This window comes from Thalia democratica, chromosome 2 (genome assembly GCF_965202585.1).
Source record: "Thalia democratica chromosome 2, ktThaDemo2.hap1.1, whole genome shotgun sequence".
NCBI classification, from domain to species: domain Eukaryota; kingdom Metazoa; phylum Chordata; class Thaliacea; order Salpida; family Salpidae; genus Thalia; species Thalia democratica.
In genome coordinates, this window is record NC_139166.1 from 42,335,714 (window position 1) to 42,361,047 (window position 25,334).

General features: G+C 26.6%; 1 protein-coding gene across 1 annotated transcript; it reads left to right on the top strand.

Moving 5' to 3' along the window:
* Positions 1-642: 642 nt before the first annotated feature.
* On the top strand, positions 643-24,905 carry LOC145849818 (coiled-coil domain-containing protein 40-like). The gene is made up of 19 exons (XM_082954886.1): positions 643-766; positions 1,102-1,192; positions 1,254-1,332; positions 4,745-4,809; positions 5,218-5,406; positions 5,504-5,723; positions 11,646-11,803; positions 13,555-13,799; positions 14,575-14,818; positions 15,022-15,204; positions 15,691-15,936; positions 16,050-16,263; positions 16,554-16,723; positions 17,381-17,472; positions 17,764-17,884; positions 23,706-23,903; positions 24,051-24,209; positions 24,307-24,414; positions 24,585-24,905. Exons 1-19 carry the CDS (start codon positions 744-746, stop codon positions 24,717-24,719), a joined length of 2,940 nt encoding a protein of 979 aa, XP_082811012.1. The 5' UTR covers positions 643-743; the 3' UTR covers positions 24,720-24,905.
* Positions 24,906-25,334: the final 429 nt, after the last annotated feature.

A 25,334-nucleotide genomic window follows, 5' to 3' on the forward strand; every position in this document is an offset into this window, starting at 1 on the left:
TTCCTTTTTTTGTGCAATATGACATTACACTTTTATTTTTCAATTAGCAATAATTTGAAAATATTGATACATAAAAGTCTATGGTTACTTTAAAGATACTGATTACTTATGTTTTTCTAATAGCTACATAATTTGTAAGTTATTTTATGTATCTTTGTGTTTTTATGCACACTTGATGAGATTTGTAGAAGTATATCTGTGTTGATTAAAAAACATATTTGTTCATAGTTCAAAGAAACAGACTAAATGTTTAAAATTTCTTAAAATTAAAATAGCTAATAATCTAGTGGTCCTAGTGCTTAATGTATGGTAGTAAAAACATCTTGGTTTTGCTATAAACATCTATTAAAAAAAACCATTACTAGTTCGTTGCAGCAATTTAGTATAGAATTTTTTTAAATTAGTTTTCATTAAAGTTTTAAAATATTTTTGCAATAAACTAAATCTTAATCTGAAATACATAACTTAAGTAATAATAAAAACAATTTTTTTTGCTACTCAAATAAATAATCTTTTAAATAAACTTTTATAAAGTAAAACTTTAACTATATACAATAAAACTTTTAAAGTGTATTGTCTAGCTTACAAACTTCAAAGTTTCTAACAAGTTTTTACTTATTCTTATAAAAAATGTTAAAAAACAGAGAGTTTATATTTTTAATTAAATTTCAGTATTTGATAAAGCATATTGAGAAAACTTACTTAAGAATAAAATTGCTGCATCTTATTTATAACTTTACAAAATGAGTGATACAGCAAGTCTTAGGTTAGTTAAGTTATCTTTATAACTTACTAGTTATTCTTATTTATTTAAGTTATATTTATCAAACAGTTTATTGCTGTTGTTTAACAGTACATGTAAAAAAAATATTTATAGTTATTTTAAACTTTGTTGTAATTACATTTATCACAAAGAATAATAATTATTTTTTTCTTTATGAAACGTGTATAATTATATATACAAATTTATCTGAGTATAGATGAAAATTAGTTTTGTAGAGTGCTATAATTTTAAAACTAACAAGTTTGTTAAGTAAATTTAGTTTTAGTAAAAACTTTAAAATAGTTAGTTTCTTTAAAATAATCTAATGATTTTAACAGTGAAAACGAAAATGAAAATAGTAATGTAGAAGCAGATCATATATTTTTATCTGACGCTGTTGATAGAATTAACTTTGATGCTTCTGAAGAGGTACACTTGTATAAATTTTATTAGAAAAACATCTATCAAATACTGACTTTTTATTTTATAGATAAAGACAAAAAAATTTGAAACTAACAAAGATGAGGAATCAAAAACAGAAATTAATGTACCTAGTGATTCTCATACAGGTAAATTTACAAATGGTTTTCTTTATTATATTAAAAGTTAATGTATCTAACGTGTAAGTTATTTGTTATTAAAATTTTAAATAGTTTATGTAGTCAAATTTTAAACTAAATACATAAGGGGTTCAACACTTTTTTACAAAAAATGACATTGGCTTCCAACTAAAAGCTTAACATTTAAAATAATTTTTTATCACTGTACATTATAATAACTATTTCAATTATAGTTAGGTTTGTAAAAAGTTTCTGATATTCATTTGCTCAAAAAATAGCTTAACAAAACTATTACCTTCTACTTTTATTAAACAATCTATCTTACATTTTAAAATATTAAGAAAAATAAAAAAATTGTTACTATAATAAATAAGGTATATTTTTGTTTATTTGAGATTTTTTTTTGCTATTAAAATAAATAACCTTCTAAATAAACTTATTTAAATATAATTTTTTTTACTAAAAAAATGTTAGAAAATTATTTTGATCAATATCTATCACCTACTACAATTTTTAAGGTCATAGGGGTCCAAGATTTTTATTACAAAAATGAACATTAGCTCTTATATAAAAGTTCAAATTCTATACCATAAGATACTTTTTACAAAAAAAAAAACTGTTGAAATATAATTAGTTATATGAATAATTTCTGATATAAATGTATAATAACTAATGAACTTCACCGCAAGATCAACAACAACAGCATCAGAGACAATCTACAACCAGTTGTGTTCTAATTAGGACTTATCAGGCAGGCATAGTTGCGTAAAACCGCTGTTGAGATCTAACTGCTTGTAGGAAAAGTTAAAAAAAAATTGACCATCATCAATAGAGTTGAGACGTTTGCGCCATCAATAATAATTAACAAAATTACCGTAAGATCAACAACAAAATGCCTGCTTGATGTGTCCTAGTTAGGACAAAACTGGTCGTAGGTTGTCTTGGATGCTGTTGTTATTGATTTTGTGGTGAAGTTTGTTAATTATTATTGTGGCGCAAAACATCTTTTCTCTGTTGATGATGGCTGTAATAACTACTGATATAAATGTATAAAGGAGAATTTTTTTACTGATAGATTTCTCAAAAAAAAAAATTCAAAATCTACTGTTTGCTTCATTTTTAAAGCAACCTTAAATTTTCAAGAAATGTTCATTGAACTCAAAAATTTAATCTGTTATAACGATATACACAAACATATTTTGATGACCCAAATTAAAAAAAATAATTTTTATTTATTTTTTTACGAAATATTTAATTTTTACTCTAAGTTTTTTAACCCCTATAATAGGATTTTTATAAAGTAAGACTAAACTGAGAAAAATTGAGAATGATTGCTTAAAAACTATAGAAGATATAAATTTTTTAACCGATGTAACTCTCCAAATTTGAGGCCTTGTATCTCAAAAACTAATTTGAGTTTTTAAAAATAGTAAAAAGCAACTATTAGCTAGGTTGAAAATATTTAAATGAGACTAATATGTAAAAAAAAAATGCCTTACTTCCCTTAAAAATTGTAGTAGCTGATAAATGTTTAGCAAAACAGTCTTGTTAGTTTGTGCCTTCAGTAAGGACCCAATTAGTTCTCCAACTTGTTCTGAAATTTTAAAAGTTAATTAAGAATTGTAAAAGGGTAAAAAACAACTAATATATGATTGGATAACCTAATCTTGCCTACAAACTTAAATCTCTGGATTGCAATATATTTTTTAGGTTGAATTTTTTTTTTGCAAATCAAATGATGATGAGCTTTAGTACACTTTATGAAAATCACATAGTCTAATAAGACTTGTATGTAATCAATAAAGCCTTCAAAACGTTTTTTCTGTTAAATGTGACCAACTAACTAAGAAAATTTCCTTTTCCTAAACTACTAGCATATTTTAAAACTTATAAAATAAAACTTAATCTCTAAAAAACGTTGTTGAGAGATTATTCAACTATTGACTAGACATAATAATTACAATACAAATGGTAACAGACAAGTTCTTGTAGTTCAATAAAAAGTTGTACAAAAACTGATCAGAGGTTTAACAATGTAATGATTTCGTAATGTTTTTAACAGTTTGTTAACATTTTTCGGTTATTAGCTAGTGTGTATTTTTTGTAAAATAATTTTTCTTGTTTGAACATTACAGAAGCTATATTGATTATATGTGCTCAAGTTTGTTGTTGAATTTAGAAAAGTAGTATTTTAGGAAAAATTTAAATCAAATATTGATTGTTTGTGTAAGTAAGTTAAAAAAATTAACATTAAAAAAGTATCATTTTATTCTATGTTCACTAAGTCTTTTTGTTTTTTACTTGAAATTTTGAGTATTATTAGAGTTTTTTAATTTATAATAAATGTTAAAGCAGTGCTTTAAATGTTTTTTCAAATAATCTATTATTATTTTGTTATTATTTTACTAGTATATTTACCAAAACTTTATTTAAAACTCTACCACAAAGTTATGAAACAAGCATGAGCAATAAATTTTTAGTTTGTTTTGTCACTTTAAACATAAATTCATATACATTTAAAACATTTTTTCAGAATTTCTAAATTTAAGGCTATAAATAAAGGGTCAAAACATTTTTATTGCTAAAACTTACATTTTAAAGTTTAAGTATGAACTATAAATAAGTAACATTTTTAGAATATAAAAATTCAATAAACATTAGAGGCAATATTAGTCTCATTTCAAAAAACATACAAGACTCCTCAAATTTCATAACAATATATGTTTGGTGCTTTGCTATACATTGACTACCTTTTGACTACATAAGCTATTTTTTAAACTTTGTTTTTCTTGCTTAGTAAACAATTGAAGAGTTAAGCGCGAAATATATATTGTTATGAAATTTAAGTCTTGTGTATTTTTTGAAATGAATTATTAAAGTGTCAAAAAGTGTTTAATATTAGTTTTATAAAATCTTATCATACAAAAGTATTGAGGGAGACTTTTTCATAGTCAGTTTTCTCAAAGTTGAAAACTTCAAATGTTTCTCTTTTAACTTTTTTAAGTTAAAAACTTCAAGTTTTTAGGAAATCTATCTTGCATGATTTGAATTAATATCTAGTAAATATTTAACGAAAAATTAAAAATATATTATGACTATATAAAAATGTTTTTATACTCAATAAATTTTCTGTTCTATACTTAAGAAACATGATTACTTAACAAATTTGGAAGATTGTTTTTTGATGAAAAAGTGTTTTTTGCTGTTTTTGTTTTGTTTTTTTGCTTCTTCTGTAAGTTCTCTAATATTTAACTTAAATCTTAAATGTTTCAAAAGATAATTTTCTTTTTAAAATGTGATTTATGAAAAATGGTAGTTTTGTAAAATCTAGAAGTTGAGAAAACTTTAAAATAGTTTACCTCTTTCTGTTGCCTTAACTAATTCTACTGATTGAAATGGTTATGGGTTTAATTTTATTTAGGTGATGTTGGTGGTTTAACAAGAGACTTACAATCTGAAGAACGCGTTGAATCTGACAGTGATCATGTATGTTTGTATTAATTTTATAGAGTACATTTTTAAAATAAGTATTTATGTTCTTGATGAAATTACTTGTGTTTGAAGCTTGACAAACTTATATCTGTATGTTTCTTCCTAAATATATTTTAATGTTTTAAATTATTTTATATAAATTAAAAAAAGATGAATTCGTACAGATTTTATTTGAAATATCTACAAGTGTAACTAACTACGTAAATTTTTAAAGTTAAATCAAATATTAGTGAATATTTTTTTAGTAACTAATATAGTAATGAAATTAAGTACTATATATAATAATATAATACACCTTTTTTAAACTTTATACTAATTAGAATCCATTATGCTACTTTTGTTAAAAGCTAATAGAATAAACAAATTTGTTTGTTGCTAAAATGTTTCCTAATTTGGTACCAGATTGAATCGTACGGATCAGGGGATGTTGTCAATAGATTAGGTACAAATGAAACAAGAGCTAGCAGTTCACTTCAACCTGATCTCGTTGTTCTTGATCCTGATCATCCTTTGATGATAAGATTTCAAAATGCACTGAAGAATCATTTAGTAAATCAGATAACTAGAATCAAGCTTGCCAATCGTGAAATGGTAGGTTCATATTAGCTTTTATATTGGGAGTTTGTTGCATAAAAAACAATTAAACAAAAAAGTAATTGAAACAGTTTCACACCCTCTGCATTTTCAGGCAATTGCTACAAAGCGAAAAACTAAAAATCGAGAGGATCTTGGAGTAAGGTTGTATGGTATGCAACAAGGACTTGCTAAACAGCAATCAAGTCTTGAAGGTTTGCATGAAATAAGAAATAAAGCTGAAGAAAAGAGGCAGCACAAGGAAGTAGAGCTTGCTAATTCAAGAGAAGACTACAAAGAAAATAAACAGCTCTACAACAAAGACGTTAAAACAAGTGCGTAAATAATATAATTGTGATACTTTTTTTAGTCTACTAAAAAATTATGTGTATATATATATTTTTACAAACTATTTAAAGTTTAAGTTGCTTTTTAAGACGGAACAGTTTTTTTAGTTTTCATTTGACTACAATTCAATACTTCTTACTTTTAAATTTTATGAAAACACTACTGTTCAATCTGGTCAAAACAAATATTTTTTGTTCCTAATTATAATAGCAATTTGTTAAAATTAAACCTAAATTTACTATGTTTAATTCAAACCTGAGTTTTTATTTTTGCATGATTGATGGCAGTTATGAGTTGTAAATTCAGGTGAGGTTTAAAGCTAGCTCTTTACATATGGTTTCTACAGGGTTGCCAAAAAACTGGAATGTTGGAAAAACCTGGAACTTGACAAATTTATTATTATTATTATTATTATTATTATTATTATTATTATTATTATTATTATTATTATTATTATTGTTATTATTATCATATTGTTTATTTTGCAATGTTGGACTCAGGCATCAAAACCTGAGCCACTTAAATAGGACACACAATTTGTACAAAATTAATAAATATAAATTAATAGTCTCTTAGGGGGAGGCGTAGGGAAATAAAACTAATTAGCATTACAAATAGAAAAATGAAGAAATCACTTGTTAATCTAGATGAGATAAGTATTATTAAAATTATATTTATTTATTTTTCTGTATTGTTTTTGTAGAAAGTTACTGAGCTTTACTGATATATATATAATATTAAAATTAAATCTTTTGAGTTCTAAGCGAAAATATTCCACCCTCTTACACGGTTCCACATCCGGTGGTAACTTGTTCCACATAGTCTTTGCTCTGTGAAAAAATGAACCTTGCCACTAACTGTTGTCAAATTGTGTTTATATTTTTTTTCTATTATATCCTCTTAACTGATAGTTATTATGGGAAAAACTGAAAAATTGACTGAAAAAAAATCTTGTAATGGCCATTAATAATGTTATAAAGCGTAAATAAATAGAATTCCCATCTTCTATATTCCAAAGACTACAATCCAAGTTTAACTACTCTATCATTATACGATCTATTAGATATTTTACACCAACTACATATCAAACGGGTAAAATTTCTTTGCACAGACTCAATTTTGTTAATATCTTTTTTTTAAACAGGGTGACCAAGTTTGTGTATTGTATTAAAGCTAAGGACAGCGTATATTTTAAATAGTTTTGTCGGAATAGTAGCTGAATATGTTTTAAAACTTTTAAATATTTGATAAGATGAAAAATGTGCAACATTATATAAATAGTTTATATGTTCGTTCCATCTTAAATTTTTAGAGATATATATTTATAAATCCTTAAAAACTTTAGCTGTTGTTACTAGTGTTGTTGATTAAAAGGTCAATCGGGTCAGACGGTTTGTTTTTCTTAATTGTTAGAATTTTACATTTAGTAGGATTTAAATCGAGTTTTCTTGTTTTTAGCCATTTGTAGATATTATCTAGAGTATATCGTAAAGAGATATTTGACTCACTAAAAGTTTTTGTATCATCTGCAAACAAACTCATATCACTTTTAGTATCAATGTTTGAACTAATATCGTTAACGTAAAAAAAAAAAGAAAAAAGAAGGTGATCAATTACACCACCTTGTGGTACTCCACAGTATACCGATTAAGGGTCTAAGAGCGTAACATTAATGACCATACTTGTGATCTCCCAATTAAAATATTATTGAACTACTTCACTAAGGATACATGTAGTCGATACTGACTCAATATTTTTAATAGTCGTTTGTGTGATACTAAATCGAAAATTTTTTTAATATCAGTGTAAACTACTTTAATACATTTCTTTTTGAGATTCAAAAATATGATTTAGAATTTTAATAGACATAATGTGTTCAAAAGTTCGAGAAAAGCTACTAGTTAAAGATATTGGCCTATAGTTTAACGCGTTGTGTTTGTTACCTTTCTTATAGACTGGAATAATAAAAGACATTTTCCATTTTGTTGGTACTTCAGCTAATTCCTTAGAGAAATTGACAACCAATGGAAGTGGAAAAATTATGGATGTAATTGCATACTTAATAAAATAGGGTGGGATGTTTTCTGGGGTTCTAATGATTTTATATTTTAGGTGGTTAATTGAATTTTTCATGTCTTCATAAGTTATAAAAAAGCTCTGCATTTTACTACAATTTTTTTGAGTTAGTCTTTGGTGGTTAACATATTTTTTTAATACTTTTTGAAAACTCCTGTGAAAAATAGAGGCTATTTCAAATCTGAGGTTAATGTTTTATCTTTATCATTGTCATATAAAAAGGATATTGCAGTAAATAGTTTAAGTTTAGATTTTACATAGCTATAAAACTTTTTTAAATTTGGTTTTTGTAGATTTTTTCTTCATATCAAAACTGTATTTTTTAACTTATTTTTATAGTCTTCAGAAAATGATTTATTTGTCTTACTTTTTTTGTACAGAATAAGTTTTACTTTTAATAATTTTTTAATGTGAGATGGATATTTCTTACTTTTGTTATTTTTAGTATAAAGTGGTGTAAAAAATTTAATTAAGGTTTGAATTGAGCTGATGAATTGGTCATAAAAATGTTGAAGATTTTTTGACTTGTTAAATAATGAGGTCCAGTTATTTTTTGACAGGTAATTATTGATGTTTTCAAAATCTGCCTTTTTAAAATCATATAAATCTTTTTTGACTTTGTTAATTTTTTGACTTTCAGTTTCAATTTTCAGGGTTGCCACATGGTCAAGAAAAGTCAGGAAAAATTTTAAAAAATGACAAAAGTCAGGAAAAAATGGGGAGTTTTGAAAAAAAGTCCGGAAAACTCAGGAAATTTGATAAAACTAAAAAAAAAAAAACTCAGATTTGTCAGTTTAAATTTACAAATTTTCTTATTTTCCAAAGCCTTCAAATGGTAAAAATTAATTAAAACTCTTTTAAAGTCAGAAAAAAATTCCAAAATTTTCCTAAAAATTTACAAAATTATTTAATTTCCAATGCCTTCATCTGGTATAAATTAGTAAAACATCCTTTATAAAACTGCAAAATTTTTCTATTAAATATTGAACAAGTACCCTACTTGAACAAGCAGATTTTGTAAGCTTTTTTGTATTGATGATTCTAGGACACTTCCATATTGAAACTGTAATATATACACAAAAGTTTAAATGCAAGTGGTGTTCATGTACTCTGTCACTGTCAAATATGGGTAGAAAAGCACTCACTGTACATATGAATGGAGCTGGACATAGAAGTAAAAGGCCAGGAGTTCACCGAATCCAATAATATTTCTATAATGCTGGATCAAGCTCCAGTGAAGTAAGTGGTGAGAGCAGCGGCAGAGTAACAAGTTGTGAAAGCAGTGGTGTAAGCCCATCAATAGGTTTGGTAAGTAAGTCACAAACCACAACCGCTGAAATTTTATGGGCGTTACACCCTGTCAAGCACAATTACTCAGCCAGTTCGTGTAATAAACTAGCGGAGATGAACAAAAAAATGTTTCCTGACAGTGTAATAGCAAAGTCATGTCAGATGGCCCGAACAAAATTATCATACATGATAAATTTTGGCCTTGGACCACATTTCGAAAACATATTGCTGGAATAATAATGGACAAGCTGTGTTTATAAGGTAAAAATATAAGTATTTTTCTGATAGAGCTGTTTATTACAAATATATCAATCATACACAGATGGTTCAAGTGATGTAATGGAAGTTTGATGATTGAATTCAGCAAAAAATAAACTGTTGTATTAACCTGTATTAAAATTAGATTGAAAGCTTTATATAGTTTCAAGTGTTAGATTATGTATTTTAGAATAAGTTTAAATTAAGAATTTGATTTTGAAAAGTCAAGAAAATTTTAGTAAAAAGTCAGGAAATTTTTCTAAGCTTGATCTGTGGTAACCATGAATTTTAAATGAAATCAAGGTATGGTCACACGTAATGAAAAAATATCCGTGCAAAAATCAAGAAAACACTTATGGGATTCATTGTAGTCTGCGTAGGAATTTTCCAATCTATGTTTGTCAGATTAAAATCTTCAAGAGCAAAAAAAGAATAGTCATTTTGAAAAAAAAGTTATCTTAATTACATTTTTAACAGCCAGTGCACATTTTGCAGACAGTGGGGAAGGTAGACACAGAAAACTCTTTTTTTTTTTTTTTTAAATTACGTCTAAAAGTATGTATTCAAAATTTGTGTTAATAATAGAGATTAAATGTTTTTAACTTTAAATACTCTAAAGGAGTTTCTGTAAAGGACAGCATCACTTCCATTCCACCTCTACTTTCCTATCGTTACAGATTATATTATAGTTAGATAGACAGACTATGGCATCGTTGACTTTAGGAGTCAACCATGTTTCAGTAAGAAAAAATGAATCAATATTATTCATGCACAATTAATTCTCTAAAACTTAAACTTTTTTCAAAACAGATCTTATATTAGTGTATTCAGTTCTTAAATGTTTACTGTTACAATTTAGGAAAACAGTCTAGAAAAACCTCGAAATTTTAACTGTTTTAACATGTAAAGTAAGGAAACTTCTATTAGATTTGAAAAATCTATCATAAAAGTAATTTTTTTTTGTGTCATTTATTATTATTATTATTTAGACACATTTATAATAGCTTTATAATATCTTTTCAATGCTTTTATATACATTAAGACATTTTTTTTACCTTAATTTAATTTTATACTAAAAATTAACCAAAAAACTTGTTTCTAAAAAACCTGGAAAAAGTCACCTTTTTACAATTTAGTCTTATTTTATTGAGTTTTAACTAAGCAACAAGTTTCTTTTTACAGGTTTTTTAAATTCGAAATAATTTTTGAGATGAAACAGGTCAAAATCGGAGACTACAATAGGTTCCTTATGGGGGGCGAAAACGACAAAAAAAGCCTTTTTCAATAAAATTCTATCTTCTCTTACGTTTTTTGAGGTAACTACCTTAAACTTTCAGGAAATGTTCCTTGCAATATTTTGAAAATCTGTCAGAACAAAATTTAAGAAAATTAGAAAAAAAAAATTTATGATAAAAAAACAAAAAAAAAACTGTTTTTTTTATTAAGTTTTAGTTTTTTGATTTTTTAAAGTTTTGTTAGGACATAATTTTCTAAATCTTACAAGGAACATTTACTGAAAGTTTTAGGTAGTTACCTCAAAAAACGTAGGAGAAGATAAATTTTTATTGAAATAGTTTTTTTTGTCGTTTTCGCCTCCAATAAGGAACCTATTGTTGCCTCCGACTTTGACCTGTTATATCTCAAAAAATATTTTAAACTTTTAAAATCTGTAAAAATCATCTTGTAGCTTGGTTAAAATTCTATAATATAAAATCAAATTGTGAAAAAAAGTGATATTACCCCCCTCATGCCCTTAAAGGTAATTATAATCTATAAAACATGTGTTGAAAAATAGAACAAGAGTGATTATGCATAAGTTAAAATATATATTTTTACCTAAACATTTTTCTCATGTATACTAAAATATGTTATATGCATACTATAGTGCACAATGCACACTGGCTTAAAGACAATTGCGCCAAAAACGTAAACTTTTTGCAAAGTTTTTATTAAACTCAAGCTGACCTAGGCTATATTATAGTCACTCAGACTAGATTTTTTTTTGCTTCAAAGAATGGCAAACCTGATTTAAAATTACGAAGTTTTAACCAAGTGGTATGATCATAACTTTTTGCTAACATATTTAGAGCTTGTCCCATGGTACAAGAAAATTCAGGCTTAGGCTCTGATGACTTTTGCTGATGTTTTCTTTGCCATGATTGGAGTGTAAAACATTTTAAAAAAAGCTTTTAAATAAAAACTATTATTGTAGTGCTTCCGTGCTAATTTACATGAGCCTTTTATGTTTACACTGTTTTTATACATAATAATATTTTTCGTTCCAGATAGGGATTTACAAAATGAAGTTGACAATTTAGCCAGTCGACTTTTTCACATGAACAATTTAAAAACCGACGTCAGGTCTGACATATCTGTGATGAAACGAGCTGCTGAAAGAGCTGATCTTGACGTCACTCACCTTGAAGTTTTTAAAAAACGACAGGTAAGTACACAATAAAACTCATTTTAAGGGCATAGGGGGGTCCGACATTTTTTTTTTTTTACTAAAAATAACATTGAATCTTATAAAAAAGTATAAAGTACAAAATACAAGCCAGTTTTTATAGAATTAAAAAATATTATTTATTTTTAAGATATTGTAATTTTTGTAAAAAGTTTCCGATACAAACGTATACACGGCAAATTTTTTGCGGTCATTTTTCTTGGAAATTTAAAAAATCACTAAAAATCTATCTTCTCCTTCATTTTTTGAGCTAGAGATCTCAAATTTTAAGGAAACGTTCCTTTTATAGTTTATAAGACTTTGAATGTTGGAATTTAAAAACTATTAAAAAATAAAAATTTTAGATAAAAAAAACAAAAAAATAGGTGGTTTTTTTTTTAACAAAAATTTTATTTTCTAAAATTAAAAAAAATCCTGCATTCAATCTTTTTTAAATATAATAATACACTTTCTGTGAAAACTTGAAGAAGATTGCTTAAAAAATGAAGGAGGAGATAAATTTTTAGTGAAATGGTCTTTTTCCGCGTTTTTAGTTTGCGCCTATCATTAGGAATCTATTGAGGTCACCGACTTTGATCTCTCATATTTCAAAAAATACTTTGATTTTTTTCAATCGGTTAAAAATTTCTGATAGCTCAGATAAAACTCTATGAAATATTATCAACTTGTAAAAATCAAGGTGGACCCCCTATGCCCTTAAATTATTTTTTTCACTATTGTATGCTGGTAGCTTAGTATAAGTAATATTATTTTTCATTGTTTATTTATAAATTCTTCAACTAACATTAGTTCCTCTTTGCAAGATATAATTTAGGGTCTTAGATGTCGATTATATTGTTAAAAAATGGTCAATAAACGTGAAAAAGGTCAGTAATTGAGTTTTAAGATTGTTTTTGTTATCAAAGTTCATGAACTTAGTATTTAAGTCATACATGTAAAGCTTTCACACAAGCAATAATGTTCAACAAGCAACTTTATGTTAGTACAAAAACCTAAAAGTATTTAGTTGTTATAGTTCAAGTAGGTTAGTTTTTAGTTTTAGAAAAAAATTAGTTTGTATCTTGATGTAAGCAATGCACTTGCAAAAATACTAATTTTAATTACAAAAAATTGTAAAACGTTTTGTGTTATACTTGAAATAATACTAGGCTCAAAATATATTTTTATTTCACCTTAGCGATAATGAGTAAGCTTTCTTAAAAAAATAACGTCATAATTTTTCCTTAGTTATGATTTTATTGCCAAGCTTCTTTTCTTTTTTAGTTTTCAAGCTAGTTTATTAGTAAATATTCTACCTTTTCGGCTACCACTACTAAAATACTAAATTCTGTTTTAGTGTTCTAATCTTCAGCAAATACGGCCCAACATGTATGAATCTTCGGCCCGCGATTTATCTTTCAGTTAAACCGACTCTTTTAAAACAAACTAAATTAAGCAATTGCTAATTTTAATTTTTTTAAATATGAATTTCCATTTTAGTTGTAAGTTTAATTTTTGCTAAAGTAATTTTGCTACTTTAATGATTATTTCAGTGCAATTTTTTATTCAAATTAAAAAAATATTTAGACCTTCTTAAAAGTTTATTTCGAAATTTCCTGATTTATAAAAGGTTACGATCATGTTGTTAAGTAACTAGTGTAAAAATATTATTAGTTTTCTTTTTTTTAAGAAAATAAATTTCTCTTAAACTTAATATATACAAAAAAAAAACAAAAGCAATTAACTACCAGGACTTGTATGTAGACCGGTTACAAACGCAAGTGCACAAACTACGTGAGGATATTTCTATGTACGAAGCACAACAAACCGCTCAAGCGGAGGACACATTGGCAGCAAGACAAGCACTGACAGATGCAGAGGAGGAAGTAAGTGCTATAAAGTTGGAGAAGAAGCAGCTGTACCAGCAGTGGAATGCCAGCTTGACCGGCATGAAAAGAAGGGACGAAGCTTATGCTGCCATGCAAGAAGCACTTAAGTTTGTTTAATAAGTTTTAATAACTCCCATGTAACTTTGAATTCGTTACATTTTGTAATCAGTTTACTACTTTGGTTTACTTTTCAGTTTAATCTTTGTTGATGTCTTTAGGCTTTAATAAATTTCATGTTTTTTTTCTTATAGTCTTATTAAGGATAGTTTTTATATCGCTAAAATAAAGTTATTCATTGCTGCTTATGAAAATATTATAAGTATTAAACTAGTTTGCTCACTAAATGTTTGTTGATTCTAGCTTTTCGATGTACATGAGTGTTCTAGAACTTAATTATGCTGTCTTTTAAGTATTATTTAATTAACAACTACTCTAAAAAATATGTAAGAAACTCCATGTTATAACTTTACTTACCTCAATTTTATACAACTTTTATATAAATTACAGGGTATTCACACTCTTGAGGTAACTCAGACTAGATTTATTTTTGAAAGACTAAAGCTAGTTTAAAATATTTTTGAAATGTTTTGGCTAGATTTTGTATAAATTCTATTGAATTATCATAAGTTATTGTTTTGCGAGATTTTATCTTTCCTTTAAATAAGACTACAGAATAGTTTTATTCAACGATTAACTTTTGTAATCATGTTAGTTTAATATTTTTTTTGAAAAATAAGATGAAACACTCTATGAAAAATTTGAAAATTTAGGTAAAGTAGGTGTTATGTTTTTTATAGTTTTTTTACGTCCAAACATTTAAGATATTTTTTATAAACTTTTAAAAGTCAACTATAAATTGTATTTTATCAAATTTTCCACCAGTATTGCAAGACAAGAAGTCCGTTCACTGGAGACAGAGATCGTCGGGTACAAGAAGTCTACACAAAAAGCTGAAGAAAAAAACGAAACGTTGACAGTTCGGCTTAACAAAATGAGAAATGAACGCGACATGGTGAAAAGCTCAATACAAGGTTGCTTAGAGAGGCAAGATGCTCTCAAACAGCAGTATGCCACTTACAGTAGAACTTTGCATGAGACTGAACATAACTACAATAAAGCTTTAATGGTTTGCGTTTCTTATTTTGTATATTATTAATTTGGAAAAATAAATTTTGTTGTATCAATTTTTATGAACAATGGAAAGTAATATTCCTTGATAAAAGTTGTAATATCTATGTGTGCATGATGATATTAGCCTGAGTTGACATTAATACTAAATCCCTTATCGTCACACAAGTGTATAAAAGCTGTCCTTATTCAAATTCACAGGAAAAATCCACCAAACAAAGTGAACTCACTGTGATAAGAAAGCAAAGCGAAAAAGAGTACTTAGAAAAAGTTAAGCTAGAAGACGAAATAATGAAAGAACTGCAAACTCAACTAACTTCGGTTAAAGCAAAAGAGTACACACTCAGAAAAACGAATGAGTTACGTGCAAGAAAAACAAAATTAGTAAGTTAAGTGTTCAATGGTTAGATTGATATGTTTTGTTGCGATACGTAAGTTATTTTAAAACATGAATATTTTATATATGTACAAAAATTTTTTTTCTAGACTAGATTCAAATATAAATTAGGATTACAAACTAAATATATATTACCTATTAGAATATACCAAAATTTTTCAAATATATTGTTGCAAACTGTGTTCAAAAATGTTGTTGTAAAACTTTCTAAAATTAATGTAGTTTATAAACTTAGAAGTATAATTTCAGAGACTTATTAGATATTAATTGCAATTATGTAAAAATTATATTTACTGTATACTTCAAAATGTTAACATATTTTTTTTAATATTCTTCAGAACTTGTTTTTTTAAGTTGATACATAAACAGTGTATATCTAAGATAAGTTTTCATAGTATGTAAGCTTAATTTAAATAGTATGGTCATTAGTATGGGTTAATTTTCACCATTTAAGGTGTTTTATCTTACATCAGGAAAGAGATATGGCCAGCATTGAAAACGAAGGAGCACGTTACACTTTACAATTTACAGAAAAGACAAGCAAAGTGGAGGATCTGAAACGAGCTTTGCAAGCCATTGAAAAAGAAATACATATAAAAAATGAAATGATTGACAGAATCGACAAAGAAACTTCCAAAAGAAATTCTGTAATTATGAGAAAACAAAATAGCATTGATGTTATTACAAAGAAAATCTCAAACCACATTGAGGCAATGGGTGTAAGTTTTTGTATTTGTTAAGTTTTATTCGTAAGTTTCATAAACAAACTTCTTTTATATAATGATTAACTAATATTTTTAAAACTTTTGTTTGCAATCAATATAAAATTCAGGGCCAAGAAATTGGACCCCTTGAGATGCAAATAAACTCACTTAACAAAGAAATTAGCGAAGTGAATGAACAAGTCATAGAGCAACAGCAGCATTGGCTTCGTGAACAGCAAGATCTTGTTCGTATTAGCAGGAAGAGAGACTCTATAACTAGTGAAGTGAACACGATGAAAAAGGCAGAAAACATACTTAGAAAGAAAAAACAAAGAATAGAGAGTTGGTTTGAATAAAACAAAAAAATTAAATAAATTAAAGTTGGTGCAGCTAATGTTTTGGTATAAAAAGTCACGCTAGTTGTGTTTTATTAAGTTAATAATTCAATAAATTTAAACGCCTATAAGTTACTGATTTAAATGGTTTTTGTTAGTTATGTAAAAATGATAAACATTTATACATCTAAGCTTCTTAATTTGAAAAACATGATCGGTTTCAATACATTTAGATTTTTACAAATTAAACATTTTATGGATTTATAACTTTTTACTCAACTTTTTTTTAATTGATAGCCGAGTTTGATTTTGAGGAAAGAGAAATGCAAGAACAAAAAAAGCAATCAGAAAGAATGAGGATACTTACGGTGAAGCTGAACACCAAAGTTAAAGCTGAAATGCAAAAAGAAACAAACGCAGAACAAGGTAACCTGATATCAGAAATGGAGTTTGTTGCTGAGCTCAAGGTTGAATAGTTTTGTTGTTAAAAGAGAACAATAAAGTTAAAAAAAACTGATAGAGTACATCAGTGGAGTAAATGAACTGTAGTTCAATAAGTTTTTGTTTACAAAACTTCAAATAGATTTTTGAAGTCTATTTGAGCTGAAATTGTGTTTTGATCGTTGAAAGTGTAACTAAATTTTAAATATTAATAATTATTTTAAAATGTTAAGTATATATATTTTCTTTATAAAGCCTTAAAAAAATGTTTTAAAAAGTTGTTTAATTTGAGAAGAAAGACATTTATACTTAAAATAATTATATGTATTTTGTTTGTTACAAATTAGTTGGTTAATTTTAAAATACACTTAGTACAACATTATAATTAGTTAAGAATCTAAAAGATTTTAGTAAGTAGATGTTAATGGTCCTTTTAAACTATTTTGGTAGAAGATATGTTTCAAGTCCAATAAAAATAATACAAGTTTTATATATAAGCAACAGGTTTGATTAACATTAATATTAATTAACTTTTACTTAAAGTAGATTTAAATTTGTATATATTTTTTACACTATTTATCTACTTAATCTTAGACATTTCATTTAGAACACTGTTTTCAAAACTATGTTGAACATGTGTTTATTATGTCACTACGTAAGAGCTAATTGTTTATACATACTAGGAGCTGGAACTGGCATCTATAAAAGCACAAGAAAAACTTCAGTTTATTTTAGACGAGAAAGAAAGATTGCTTCATGAACTAATTGATGCCGAGTTAGTTGTGCTTTATCAAGTGTATTTTTTAAATTGTGTTGCTTTTGCTGACCTTTACTTTCAGCTATTTTTACTCAGTGTAGTAAAAACACCGTTTTAAAGTTTCATATTATAGTACCATTATTTAAAAAAAGTATTTACAAAGCTTTTAATTAGTTATAGAGCATTTTTTATTTAATACTTTATTTTTTGGTGTTAGTACTTGCGTAGTAACTTACACATTATAATAGCTTTTATGGCATGTTACATAGTATCTTTTCTTATTATTGTTCTTAATTGTTATTGTTTTAGACGAGGTATTATGTTGTGGGAGAAGAAAACTCAGTTAGCGCGTGAAACAAAAGCAGCAGTCGATGTGGGAGTTGGCAAGGAAGAAATGCACGCTATGCAGGCTGAAATTCACAGAATGGAGGTTGTTTGTTATACTTTTTGTTCGTGACGTTTTACTTTTTGATTTCAATGTATTTTTTATATTGAAGATGAATTTTTGTGGATAAGATCGTTTTATGACGATGTTACAGTATGACCGTCTTTAAAAAATATATTTAGAACAATTTTTCCGTTTGTAAGAGAAGAGAATAAGAAGGTATAACTAATCAAACGTGCAAAACGCGTAAAAAGGATAGTCGGCCGATTTTTTTAAACTTTTACTATCATTAAAGTTTTTACCGAATTTTAACCAAAAAGCTCTGAGAATTGGAGCTCCAAATGGTTTTTTGAGCTTTTAATTTGTAAAAGGGATAATGATCACTAATCTACAAGATATCTGTTAATTTTTACTTTAGTCTTAAGTCGTACTTTGGAGTGTGTTATTTTAGTATATTTGTATTAATAAGGCTTGTCTCTTATCCAATATTCTATTTATCATAATCAACTATAAAAATAAGTCACTAATTATTACAGCTTGTTTAGATTAAAATTAAGCTTAAACGTTGCTCTATAAGTGATTATTTATAAATATAGTTTTTTGCTTAACGATCTTACTTTATTTATTGCAAATTTTTGTCCATTTGATGGACCTAGGCATCAAAACTTAGGTCACTTAAACAGAAAGACACATAACGAAAAAAAAACACAAAAAGTTCATTTTGTTTAAAACAAAGATGAAATTATATTTTAATATTTTAATAATATATTTTAATATTATTAAAGTATTGATAAATTGATATATTTTCATAAAAAGCAAAATTTTTAACCACAAACTTATACTTATTTACGCTTTGATGAAGAAATAACAACATTAAGTATTTAAATGCATTGCCTAGCAACAACAATAAAAACCTAAAGCCTCAAGCACATTACCAATAGACTAGCCAGATAAATAATCATTTAACATATTGAAAAAATACTCATCATTAATAGAGGAAAGGTGCTGCTTTTAAAATGAACTATGGACTAAGCTAAATCTCAAAGTTAAATCAACGGTTGAAAAATTTACTTTTTATTTAAAATAAACTTTTCCAACTTTGATCAAAGCTCTTCAACTTTTTTGCAAGAAACTAATTCATTTGGAATTTTGTTCCATATTTCAACTGACCGATAAAATAATAATTATGCTAAACCTCATTATTTAAATGATATTTGCATGTAAATTTTTGATATTTCCTCTCAGTAAGTAATTAGTTCTATGAGGTTCAAAAATTGATAGTATATTAATTGTAGTTTCACCGTTAACTAGTTTAAAAAAGTAATGAGGTCAAATTCAAGTCTCCTGTATTCTAAAGATTTAATATTAAGTTTTGTTAGTCTATCAAGGTGAGACGTACAAGAAATATTAAAGCGCTTGAAAATTAATCTGGTATATTTTCTTTGAACAGAATCTATAAGGTAAATATCTTTTTTTAAGTATGGAGACCAGATTAGTGTGTTATATTCAAACTTAGGACGAATGTACATGAGAAACAACTTTTTAAGGATGTTTATATCTGTAGACTTAAAGCTCTTTAAAACTTGAAAAGATGTAGTTCGGTAGAGGTAATTAAGGGCATAGAAGGGTCCACCTTGATTTCTACAAGTTGATCTTATTTTATTGAGTTTTATCTGAGCTATCAGAAATTTTTAACCGCTTGAAAAAATTCAAAGTAATTTTTGGGATATGAGCGATCAAAGTTGGTGACCTCAATAGGTTCCTAATGAAAGGCGCAAACTAAAAACGCGAAAAAAAACCATCTCACTAAAAATCTATCTCATCCTTCATTTTTTAATCAATCTTCTTCAAGTTTTCAAAGAAAGTGTATTATTAAATTTAAAAAAGACTGAATGCAGGATTTTTTCTAGTTTCAAAAAATAAATTTTTTGTTAAAAAAAAACACCTTTTTTTTGGTTTTTTTATCTAAAATTTTTACTTTTTAATATTTTTAAAATTACAACATTCAAAGTCTTTTAAACTATAAAAGGAACGTTTCCTGAAAGTTTGAGGTCTCTAACTCAAAAAATGAAGGAGAAGATAGATGTTTAGTGATTTTTAAATTTCCGAGAAAATTGACCCAAAAAAATTGTGGTCCATATATTTATATAAAGTTTTTATAAAAATTAAAATATCCCAAAAGTTAAATAAAGTTTTTTAATTCTATAAAAACTGGCTTGTAGTTTGTACTTTGAGCTTTTTTATAAGATCCAATGTTATTTTTAGAAAAAAAAAAATGTCGGACCCCCCTATGCTCTTAATATGCAGGGTTCGTGCGCGTCAGGCTAAGTCAGGCTAAATCAGTTTTTTTGAAAAAAGTTGAAAAACGTCAGGCTAAATCAGTTTTTTTATTTTAAAGTTTGAGAATTTCAGTTTTTTTCAGTTCAAATGCTTTAAAATTTTTGATTAGAAAAAATTGAGAAATCTTTTTAAGATCAAATTGAAATGTGAATATATTTCTAAACAAAGATTTAGTTATTAAAGACAAAATCAGTCAATATTTGTAAATATAAATGCTTAAGACCTTTTGTTAAATATCTAAAAAGTTTTTAAGAATCTTCATTATTTTGTTTTGAGTAGATTATATACGTCATAATTATGAAACTTCATAAAAATACAGTTTAACATTACAATTTAGTTCAACAACTTAGCTGTTTGTTTGAATTTGTTTACGTCAGCTATGTTTTTCAGAGCTTAGTTAGTTGCACTGTTTTAATTTCTAATTTAAAGGCACTATACCAAATACTTTTTAGATCAAAACTCTTAGCAGTTTATTCATTTGTTTTACTGTTTGTTTAAAGTTATAAGAGATATTCACAACACTAAAACTTAGCTTTAAGATATAAGTACTAAGTTTTGTGGGATTACAAATTTTATGTATAATTAATTTTTCTTTACAAGAACAAAACATTAAGGGTTTTTTTTATTTAAGTGTAAGCTTTTTAAATCCGATACGACGTCAACAATCACTGTATTTATTTAGATTTTAGGATCTATAATTATGTATCACTTTAAGTAGTCAAAATACTATAATAAAAATTTTTGCTTATTTTAATACTTAATACTCGTGTAAGCGTTTCATTTTAAATTTTAATAAAACACGACAATGCACGGGGTATAAGGGGGTCAAATCACCTTTTTTACAATTTAGTCTTATTTTATTGAGTTGTAATTAAGCTATGAGTTGCTTTTTGCAGATTTTTAATGCTCAAAATGTTTTTGAGATAAAGCTGGTTGAAGTCAGAGACTACAATAGTAGTAATCAAGTAGTTACCAATACCTAAATTGACTTCTAAAGAGGATTTTCCTTACTTTGAAAAAATGTCAGGCTAAATTGTTCTCAGTCAGGCTAAATGAAAAAAATTTCGCGCACGAACCCTGATATGGTAGTTCCATTTTAAAGTTACAGCAACAAAAATTCCAAGATCTTTATACAATTTAGTTGAAGATAAGTCTGTATTGTTTATTTTAAGTTCAAAAGTAGAGATAGTAGTGTTATTTTGAATATTTCGAATTTGACATTTACTAGGGTTTAAGTTTATTTTTCTTTCTTTTAGCCAATTGTAAATTTTATCTAAGGGATTCTGTAAAGTTGTGTTCGATTGGCTAAAAGTTTTCGTGTCATCTGCGAAGAGGTTAATGTTGCTGCTAACATCAACCTTTGAAGCTATATCATTTATATAAATAATAAGTAGTAGTGGGCCAATAACCCCTCCTTGAGGGACTCCACTAAAAATAGGTAAAGATTCTGAAAATGTGTTATTAATTACTACTTTTTGAGTTTTATCGTTTAGAAACTCTTTGAACCAACTAACTAGACTGTTATGAATTTTGTATTGCGTTAGTATTTTAATTAGTTTAATATGGGAGACAGAGTCAATAGACTTTTTGATATCTGTATAAATTACTTTAGTAGACTTATTGCTTAAAAAAGACACCGACCAAAAGTATAAGCAATCTAATAATTGAAAATAGGGTGTTGGGTTAGGGAGAAAGCCAAATTGTTTGGGTGAAATAAGGTTATTTAAAATAGATGATCAAGTATTTTTATAAAAATTATATGTTCAAAGATTCTGCAAAATCTACTTGTCAAAGAAATTGGTCTGTAATTTAGGCAGTTGTATTTGCTACTTTTTTTGTGTATTAGTATTACATATGAATTTTTCCATTGTTTTGGTACAGAAGATGTAGCCAGAGAACAATTAAAGATTAGTTATGTTGGAAAAAATATAGAATAAATAGTACGTTTAATTAATAAGCTGTTCCTAGTTATAGAAAGCGTTAGAAAACTACGCCACGATAGATAAGACAATCAGTAATAAGTTCCTTAAAAATTAGATTAACAAATAATCTATGGCAACAACGATAAGACATTTTGCCTTATCAAACACGCATTTAGCTAAAATAGCCGAAAAAGTGACAAGGTCATGATCGCTGGCTGCAGTGCAAATCCCACAGGTTTAGATCGAGACCCCCAAGGTAACCAAGCACCTATCGGTCATAACAAATAAACATGTTTTTACACTTTCCAATAGTTTTTGATTGTAAATTTTTTTTTTTTGATTATTTATTTCAAGTTTATCTGCCTAAGGTCAGCTGAAAATCATACCTGCGGTTGCAGTACTCCACCAACGATGCCTTCGTCTTGTTCTAAAAATTAAATGATAATATAAGATTAGCAACGAAAAAGTCCTGAGACCTGTCTTACCATTATGTACACCCCTTAAGTCAGTGCAAGGCTTAGTGATATTTAAAGGATAAATGACGAGCGCATTCCGAACGTTTTTACTACTGATTGATGGCAAACGTAACGTTTGTTGCACAAGACTACGTTTTAAAGACGATTGCAATCGCGACCTTAAATTTAGAAATCGATAGTGGGAAAAGCTAGCTTATTTTCACATCATTTTACGATCACTTTTTTGCAAGAAACTAAGTAAAAAAGAGAAAAAAGTTAGTTTAGCAGACTTAAGAGCTTTCAGTAATCACAATAAATCTATTTCAGAACATTTTTAAATTAGATTAATTTTGCTTGTATTTTGTTCTTTTATTTTTATTTTTTACATTTGATAATTCTTTGAAATATAATTTTTTAAGTTATTAAACTCGCCATTTTTACTATGTGTTGTCTATGTTATGTTTCATATTTCAATTGTTAAAATAGCTTCTGTTGATGACTTTTTTCTTTGATATTTTTAAAATGTTTGCTTTTTGTTAATAATTCAGCGTTTAAATGTAGATTTGTATTATCTAGTTATTATGAATCAGTTTTTTTAGGTATTTAAGAAATATTTAAAGAAAACACTGCAGTTTTTTGTAAGACAAATGTTTCACTGATTTTTAAATAAGAATGGATAGTCAGTCACATTATTAAGCTGCAAGCATTCTCACGTCATCAAGTTATATTGACACATTGAAGATTAGCTATACATTCAAAATTATTTAAAGCAGCAGTTATAAAAAATTGCCAATTACAATAATTTTATTTAATTTATATGAAGCAAAGTTTTACTTAAATTTTTCCACTTTACGTCGTTCCAACTTGTTTTAAATTACTTTTTTTTGATAAGCTAATGTTGCCAAGGTAAATTTTGGTAATTTTAAATAAACATCTATATCTCTTATACATATATACAAAATATTAAATTTGTTATCGATTTACGTATTTATGATTGTTCCTGAAAACGGGTTGAATGTTCAAGTTAACACCTGAAATAGTTTCCAAAAAGTTTTTGTTTTATTTCAAACTTCTTATGTTATATATATATATACAAATTGTAAGTTGTCCAAACCAAAATTAGTATTTCTAATTGCCTTTATTCTTTAGGTTCGCTATTCACAACTTATGAAGCAACAGGAGCATATGATAAGAGAAATGGAACAATCAGTAACAAGAAGGGATTTTATATCTTACCAAGGTGATGCAATTCAAAAGAAGTCCTCTAACAACAAAAAAGGAGTTACGATGGGAAACTTTCAACGTAAACTTATTGAGCTACAAAATAAAATTAAATCCACCAAAAAAGTTAGCAATTTATTTTCTTTTTGCTAGATTATTCATTACAAAAACAGAATCAACCGTTTAAATAAGCTTGTAAAATTAAAACTTTATTATAGTTATTTTAAAACTTCAAGAACATTGAGTTTTTAACTTTTCAAAAATAATATTTAGGACATTAATGCTTGCGACAATGACATAAAACAACTCCGAGAACACCAAGCAGAACTTGCGGCCAATTTGGAAGAAAAGCAAAAAAATGTGCAAACACTCCAGCAAAACTTGGATCAGCTCAGTGCTGAAATTGAAAATTTGTTTGATAGCAAGCAAAGAGTTTGTGCTAATTTGACTTTTGTAATTTTTAATACAACTAACACAATATATAGTCTGCAAACATGATATTTTAATAAACTGATATTTTTCAACACAGAATTTGAATGAAATAATAGCAAAACAAACAAAAGTTAAGCACTTGATGTCTTTAAAGGAAGGCAAGTATACAAAACTTTGTAAAACAGAGCCTGCATTAAAAGCTGAAGTAAGTTTTTATCCAAAGTCGGTTGATTACTTTGTCTAAATTAAATAGATTTTATTTGTCATTTTATAATTTTAGCACCTTTTCATCAAGTTAAAGTTTTTAACTTTTTTTTAAGTTTAATTTTTCTTAGTTTGACGTTGTTTTAATATTACTTGCAATATATTTTTCAGATTGACAAACAGGAAAACAGATTTCACCACACCATCAACATATTGGACCGGGTCAGCCAGGAATTTCCTCATTCAAGGCAAGCTCTGCGAAGGGTTGCTACAACATTCACTTCGTCCGTTAACCTTACATCTTAAAATATGGGTTTAATATATTTTTGTAATGCTTTTACGTTTATATAAAATACTATAAAATATTTTGATTAAAACTGTGCTTTATAAACATTAAATTTATATGAAAGTGATCTTTATTTCTTTTGTTTTGTTTTTAACTGTAATATTGTAAGCATACATGTTAGCTGTAATTGTTTGGATTTTATTCATTTTCTCATAACTGTATTACTGTGAAAATATTCAACTATTTGTCGTTAATGTTTTTATGTTAAACAATAAGCAATTTAAATCGAAATAATCTTCTAAGTGGAAATAAAATAGTATTTTAAATCATAATAGGTGAGTTAACTATTTATTTTATTTTTATCGGTAACCCGATAAGAAATACTTTCGCGCAATATTACGTCTTTTTTTTTCTTTTTAACTTATATTATCAATCTTCTTATAACTAACGTTATAATAATTTAGAACTCTTTTGCTTGATAATGATCCTATTTTCAATTATTTAATGTCCGAGTTTTTTTACTTGGGCTGAAAGATGCTACAAATTTATTCAACTCAGTAAACACTGCTTGCTTATTTTCGTTATGTAGACTTGAAAAAAAATTATACTCTCGCGAATTAGTATTAAAGGCCGAG

Bases quoted from the DNA above. Each gene is read 5' to 3' on its own strand.
- LOC145849818 (XM_082954886.1), top strand. From the start codon at position 744: ATGAGTGATACAGCAAGTCTTAG. The intron at 1,193-1,253 runs GTACACTTGTAT...TTTATTTTATAG, and splicing joins ACTTTGATGCTTCTGAAGAG to ATAAAGACAAAAAAATTTGA. The intron at 1,333-4,744 runs GTAAATTTACAA...AATTTTATTTAG, and splicing joins ACCTAGTGATTCTCATACAG to GTGATGTTGGTGGTTTAACA.